The sequence below is a fragment of the Nicotiana tabacum genome, chromosome 11, assembly GCF_000715075.1.
Source record: "Nicotiana tabacum cultivar K326 chromosome 11, ASM71507v2, whole genome shotgun sequence".
Classification (NCBI taxonomy): Eukaryota; Viridiplantae; Streptophyta; class Magnoliopsida; order Solanales; family Solanaceae; genus Nicotiana; species Nicotiana tabacum.
Window position 1 is genome coordinate 4,634,943 of NC_134090.1, and position 7,502 is coordinate 4,642,444.

The 7,502-nt window shown below is 39.9% G+C and overlaps 1 protein-coding gene across 1 annotated transcript; it reads right to left on the reverse strand.

Annotated features, from left to right (window-relative positions):
- Positions 1 to 3,808: 3,808 nt before the first annotated feature.
- On the reverse strand, positions 3,809 to 6,739 carry LOC107763973 (putative inactive disease susceptibility protein LOV1). Its single transcript, XM_016582488.1, has one exon. The coding sequence runs from the start codon at positions 6,737 to 6,739 to the stop codon at positions 3,809 to 3,811; it is 2,931 nt and encodes a 976-aa protein (XP_016437974.1).
- Between the last annotated feature and the right edge of the window lie 763 nt (positions 6,740 to 7,502).

Consider the following 7,502-nt stretch of genomic DNA (forward strand, 5'->3'; position numbering starts at 1 on the left):
TTGGAGTTAAAACCAAGTTGGGAGTTAAATGGCTATTTTGTAAATAGCCAACGGCTATTTTGGTAGAGGAAACAACTAGATTTTTAATGCCCAAACGGGCAGATTTATTTTTTAAAATTATGGCCGCTGGGACCGTTTAGGCCCGCTAGGACCGGTCCGGTCCCGGTCTCAAACGGTCCTGTCTCGCGACTCTTAAGATAAGGACCGACCCACTTGCCGGGCCCACCTCCCCATGTCCCGGTCTTAAACGGTTCAACCCGTTTAGGCCCACTACCCACTTGGGCCGCAGTCCTGGGCCGGTCCCGGTCCTGGACCGGCCCACTTGCCAGCCTTAGGTGTCAGACACAACGGAAGCAATAACGTTTTGCAGCCTGTTTGCAAGAATTTTGGCAATTAATTTATACAGTACAGTGCAAGAAGCGATAGGTCTATACTCATTGATACTTGTATGATGAGGAACCTTAGGAATCAGGGTGATAGCTGTGCAATTAATTGCTCTAAGAAGCTTGCTTGAATGAAAGAACTCATTCACTGCATGACACACTTCTGGTCTGATAAGTGTCCAAGTTCTTTTGAAAAATAGTGCATTATATCCATCAACACCTGGTACTTTATAATCTCCAATTGCACACACAGATTCAAATATTTCTTGGTTAGTGACCTCAGCACACATACTCACCTGCTGGGAGTGTGTGAGGACATGTCCCAATTTTATTATCTCTCTGTTCACTGCAGGCAAGTGATCCGATCTTGATCCCATAAGGGATTATTTCTTGTTGGATCTGCTTCTGGTTAGTGAGTCTATCTCCAAAGGCGTAAGTAAGTTTTGCAATAACTTTTTATGACTTTTTCCTTCATGACAACTGAGAAATATTTGGTGTTAGAATCACCGAGCTTTATCCACTTAGCTCTGGATTTCTGTTGAAGGATGCTTTCCTATATTAGTGACCATCTTTCCAGCTCTTCAAGTAACCTTTTCTCCTCTAATGCAACTGCATCAGAGTAGTCTCTGTTCAGGTGCTCTTGAGTATCCTGCAGCTTGTATCTGAGATGCTCTATCTTAGTAGTTACTCCCCTGAACTCATTATTATTAAGTTGCTTTAATTCTGACCTATCAACTTGTACCAGATATCTTTCATGGTGTCTGAATTTAGTTGTGTCTGTCAAACTCCCTCAACCACTGATAAGAAGTCTTCATGATCAGCCCAAATATTAAAGAAGTTAAATAGGATCTTGCCACTGGATTCAGCTTTCCTTAAAATGATCATCATGGGTGTATGATCTGAGATAGAAGGCATTTTATAGTCCACCTCCATATGACCAAAGGTATTCATCCATTCATCATTTCCAATGGCTCTATCAATCCTGATGAAAACTCTATCTGCACCTTGTTGTTTATTAGACCATGTAAAGTATTCCCCCTTCCAAGGCAATTCACATAGGTTCAAACATTGCATAAAGTATGTGAAGTCTTGAGTCTCATTACTAGTTACTGGGTTCCCATGTATTCTGCCTTGTATATTTAACATTGAGTTAAAATCTCCCCAAATGAGCCAAGGCTTGGTGATCTATGCTGCAAGGTTTTGCAATTGCACCCATAGGGGCTTTCTCATCTCAATTATGTTAAACCCATAAATGATTGTCATGAGACAGTTCATTTGAACCTTCCTTCCTCTAACATCATAATGCATAGCTTGAGAAGACTGATCTATCACTGTTATATCGTAGTAGGAAGGATCCCATAATATCCAGACCCTTGCATTAGCAACATAATCATAGTTAAATCTTGCTTGCCAGCCTGACACTACCCTATTAGCAATGCCATCTGCCTTATCGTTTTTGACTCTAGTTTCTACTAAACCAACTAATTTAATATTATTCTCTTTAATATAAGTGCCCAACTCTTTTGCTTATAATGTTTGTTGGTACCTCTAATGTTCCAAACCAACCAAGACATCAAGTAGGTTTGGATGTACCACGTGCAGATGGTATTGACAAATTAGCCATCAGTGCTACATTTGTCTGTTGGCTAGATCTTTGCTTACCAGTTGTATTGTGCATAGTTTAGAGGTATGTCATTTACTTCAGCTATTTTCTTCCCTTTTTCAAGAGATTGTTGCTGACCTTCTGCAGGTATTGGTTCTGCTATTCTGCTCTCATCAGCACAAGTAGTAAGCCCATTTACAAGTAGTAAGCTATTTTCCTCCCTTTGTGTGCAGGAGCTAACACAACTCATGTACTCTTCCACACTTACTTCACAAGTTGTGGCCTATTTCTTTTAGGCTGTTGAACATGCTTAACCTTCTCCTTGCGAGCTCTTGTTCAGTCATGACCAATTTTTAAGCACTTCCCATAGAATTCAGGTTTTCAGTCATATTCCACTATCTGATCAAACACCCTACCTGAGTCATCCATAATATGGACCTTGCTAGGAAGAGGTTTAGTGACATTCACCTCAATGAGGATTCTGGCATAAGAGATTCTAGTTTGTTTGGTAGTGCACTCATCTGCAAATAGTGGAATCCCTATTATACTTGCTATTCTACTCAATGAGCTACCTCCCCTGTAGTTCATGGGGAGTTTGGGAAATCTAACCCAAAGAGGAATCTCAGTTAAAAATTCAGCATCAAAATCAAACTGTGGACTCCATTGTTTCATTATCGTGGGTCTATTGTTGACTATGTAAGGTCCCTCATACAGAATTTTCTTCATATCAGTCATGGATTGAAACCTAACGATGTAGTATCCATCATCATGAGAATAGATCTTTGGCATAGTGACTGTATTCTACATCTGGTTTATATATATCTATGCATATAATTATACCCTGGCATTTCCCCAATTACATAAATGATTAGGGCACATTTCCATTTTAAAGTTTCAGCTTCTAAATCTGATTTCTCAAGTTTAGCCACAAGATTACCTTCCACTACTTCAGGAGTAATGTAGTACAAAGGCATACCATTAGCAGCTGATCGATTTCCATTAAGGACCCCAGCCCAAGTTGGTTCCCTGGTACTTTCCAGCAATGAAACAGTATTGTGTGCTGGTGACTGATTCTCAGCTTTCTTCTTCTTCCCCAATGTAGCTTCAGCTGATTTTGGAGCTTGATTTCCAGCTTCCAGCTCCTTGCCCAATGGAATAGTAACACCCCTAGATAGAGGAGGGGTTACACTCTCTCTCAAATTCACTTGCATAGGAATAAGGGTCTGAGGGCTTGCAGATGCAGAGGCTCCGACATAAGGGATCTGGGTAAGTATTCCACCTCCTACCTGTGTTTTGGAAGTCCCTGAGATTGACTCCATGAGTGCAGACGAGGTACTTCCGATGTTCCTAAGCTTGGGTATTTTGTCATCAACCTTGATCTGTTGCTTTTTAGGATGACCGCGTGATTTTCCTGCCATTGACGAGGTCGGCGCACGTTAGCTTAAACTACGCCGGGCGAGCGAGGAAGAAAATGCTAATACCTTACACCTTCTTAGCTTTTGCCTTGTCAAAAAATGTGTACATCAATCTTGGATACATGAATAAAGAAGAATCTTGAACCTAGCTATGGAATGTCTGGAACATATGAACTTGGGCAAAACTAACATGACATGAACATATGAACTTGGGCAGAACTAAAAATGTCAAACTTTTATTGGAAAGAACATATATCAAAGTGTTTTCATTACAATATCACAACAGCTTCTGGTAATAAAAGAACATGAGAAAAAAACAACAACAAAGGAGTCTTCCAATAGTTGGAGTTCGGATCAGTTGGCTTCATTTTCAGAGTCTTTTGATGTTACCAGGAAATTCCCTGGAGTTAAGAACTGTTTTTTATGCCTTGAATAGATATCGAAAAATTGGAAATTGATCGCAATTCATTAGCATCTTTCATGAACTGAGCCGACATGTTTGAGATTTGTAAGGAACAAAGAGAGGTCAGTTTTTCCAATCCTTCTGGAAGTGAAACAAGCCTGGGACAATATCCGAGATTCAAAGTCTCGAGCTTTGTCATTGCACCATATGGTATCTTTTTCCAATTCCTAAGATTTCGACAATGGAGAATGGATAATTTCTTCAGTTTGGGGAAACCACTATCTCCAAACACAATGTCTTCGCCATCATACGAATTGCAAAGGGATAGGAGGATAATATTGGGCAGATTTTGGAGACCCCAGAGAGGATCTTTAGTAAGTTTGCTGTTCCATAAATATAAGGACTTAAGATTGTATAACTTACCAAACCAATCAAGAAAATTATTCCTCATAGGACCACCAATGCACAACCTTTCTAGGTTGTACAGTGGAATGAGTGGAAGCGCGTAACTTTGATCCTGATCAAAAGAACTTTTCATTGTAAAGGATCTGAGAAACTCCATTTTTTTGATAGCCTCAAGTAGGGGAACCAAATGGGAACCTTGTACTGCACCAACCGATAATTTTCTTATGCCTCTTAGATGAATTAACCCTTTTGCTATAGCTTCTGTCATTTTAAGTCCAGCAACCGTTTGAAGATCTTTAAAGGCTTCAATAATTCCATCTCTAAGATTCACTACCTTGTCAGTGAATGATCCTTCTAGAAGAAGATGCCTCATCATCCCCAAACCTTCTAAATCAGAAGGCAAGTCACTTATAAATGTGTCTCTGGTGTCCAAAGTTTGTAATCTGCTTAACTTCTTAAGAGACACTGGTAGTTTCTTAATCTTACTTCCCCTCAATCCTAAATACCGTAGTAGAGCTAAATCTCCTACGGCATCAGGCAATAATTCATGGCAAAAACCTTGAAGTTCCAAGACAGATAGCAATTTGAAATCATTTAAATTGAGGGGCTGGTGCGGATTTTCTTCAAGTGCAAGAAAAGAGTACAGCCTGCTAAAGTTTTTTCGAGAAAACTTACTTGTTGAGGTACCATTGTAGCTGGCATCATAATAAAAAGCACGATGATACTTCTCCAGGAGCGTGCTCTTTAAGTTTTTTAGGACGACACTAAAATGATCTTCTTCGGATCTTCTCAAAGCAAATTCGCGTATCCTTTGGAGGATTTGACAAGTTTTGACCTTTCCATCTATGTTCCTCTTGACTCCCTGAATCATGTTCCTGTGGATGAGCTCCTCTAGTTGAAGCTGTGCTGATTCCTCCAATGTTCTATTGTTGTCCTGATGCACGAAGCCCTCGGCTATCCACAAACGTTTCAACTTTTTACATGAGATCTCAAAGTGACAAGGGAACGAGGCAGCATACAAGAAACAGCTTTGGAGTTCGGGGCTTAAATCAGCATAACATAATGACATGAAGTTAGCCCCTTGCAAAAACATTTGATGGACTTTGATCCAATCTTCAGCCGCATGCTTTGTTGAGAGCATCCTTCCCACTGTTACGATAGCAAGAGGGAGACCACGACATAGTCTCACAATATTCTTATCTACTGATTCTACGGTGGATAAGAATTCCTTGCCACGCTCAGAGCTTCCGGCATGCTTGTGCAGCAAGTCGGATGAATATATCGGATCTAGTTTGCATTGATTTTTAAGAGGGAAGTTGTATTTTTCTACCCGAGATGTAACGAGTATCTTTGTTGTTTCGCTGCCTCTAGGTATAGCGTCCTTTACTTCCTGAACGATTTCCCACGATGGAACATCGTCCAAGATCAGCAAGAACTTCTTTCCAATCAACCAAATGTTCATCAACTTCTTCATTGACTCTTTTTCCAGTGTGTCTATATTTTTTGGAGCCATGACTGAAATGCTTTTCAGGACGCCTTTCAAGATGTTTTGCATTACACGCCTAGTAGAATCGTTCCTAGACACGAAGACCCAAGCGTGGCAATCAAAGTGTTTGTGGACTTGCTCATATACAGCTTCTGCAACAGTTGTTTTTCCAATTCCTGCCTCCCCTGATATGGTGATAATGTCAGGACCTTCTTCCGCCTTTGCCAATAACAAACCTTCAACAAGTTTCACCTCCTCAGCTCGTCCTATCAGGTCTTCTGATTCAAGATTCCTTCGAATTTGTTTAGTTCTTGAATCATGGTTTGAAAGGAAGTTATCAACTGTCTGATGCTGAGGGGATATGGTCCTTTTCAGCTGCTGCAACATCTCTGCCATATCTGGGCTGGCAAGCACTTCCGAAACCTTTCCTAACAACAATACACAGTCCTCAGCAGAACTCTGGTCAATAGGGCAGAATACCTGAATCATTCGTGAGGTTCTTATGGACCAAGAGTGAATTGACAAATAGTTTCTTATTTTAGAAACCACATTATTTGAATCCGACATGAAAGGACACGAATACACGAACTTGCTGAAGAGGGTTCCGGTATTGAAGTTAAGCAAATGGAAGTCATAACTGATAACTATTTCTTCAACATCAGCTGCCCAAGCTGCAACCTGCCTAGGCCAGGTATGCATCATTATGGAGTTCTGCAATTTGCTTATATCAAAGCGAGCATTTGATGTTCTCCATTTTTTTTCATGGAGATCCCATTCAGCATCCTGGAGATCTTCACGATCAGCATACAGGAGCGTCCCATCAGCATACGGGAGAGCCCATTCACCATACAGGAGATTGCCTTCAGCATATCGGAGATCCATTATTAAGTGGTTCAGCAATTCCCATTCAGCATCCTGTACATGAGACAGCAAGATACTGAATGCTTTCTCAATGTTTTGCAGCTCTGCAGCTATACGAGGATCCACTTTATGCATCGGAAATTCTTCTAATCTGCGTAAGAGGTTGCCCACTAAAGCTGCCATCTTTTGACTTTTTCAGAACTGGTGAAGTTATTATTGAGTCAACTTCAAGAATGTGGTGCTAATTGCTCTCTCCTGTATTGTTGGAAGTGAATGAAAGAGAGAGAATTAGAATGATAGTTTTGGAGGGGAATGTTTTCATTCAATGCAATATGAGAAATATCTCCCAATATAAGACTATTGGACACAAGACTTGCAAAATTAAATTCTTGAATGTAGTGCTTTGAATTCAGATTGATGTCTCCAGCTATATAAAGTCTTGTCTCAAAATGAAGCAACTATATAGTGTGAACAACTCCTTTGCATGTCTTTAATTAAACAAAGCAACTAGATGATAAATTAATAACAACTTGTAGGATCTGTTGGATTATCATATCACCATTTCACAAATATGAGTTCTATGGGATCTCTTTACAACAGGTCTTTCAATTCTATTCATCTTCAATAGATATTTGTATCAACTAATTAAAGACAATTCAATTAGACGTTAACTGCTCTATAAGGTTTACCACCTCTTTAGTCTCTGGTTCAGTTTGCTGTTGCAGAGCTCACTGAAAATGAGAACTGTATATTTAGAATGCTGGATGATGCCATTTATCATTTCTTAAGGTCTTAAATTGAAAAATTCATAATCTTAGCATGAACTCGTTGTTCTGTGAATACAAGTTAATTTATATTCAAAAGTGATTTCACATCTTACTACTTCTCTCTGTCACACCTTCATACTACTCATTTGCTGCACTGTGGTTTCAATAGGCTCGTCGTG

Excerpts from the sequence above, each read along its gene's own strand:
- LOC107763973 (XM_016582488.1), bottom strand. The coding sequence starts at position 6,739 with ATGGCAGCTTTAGTGGGCAACCTCTTACGCAGATTAGAAGAATTTCCG.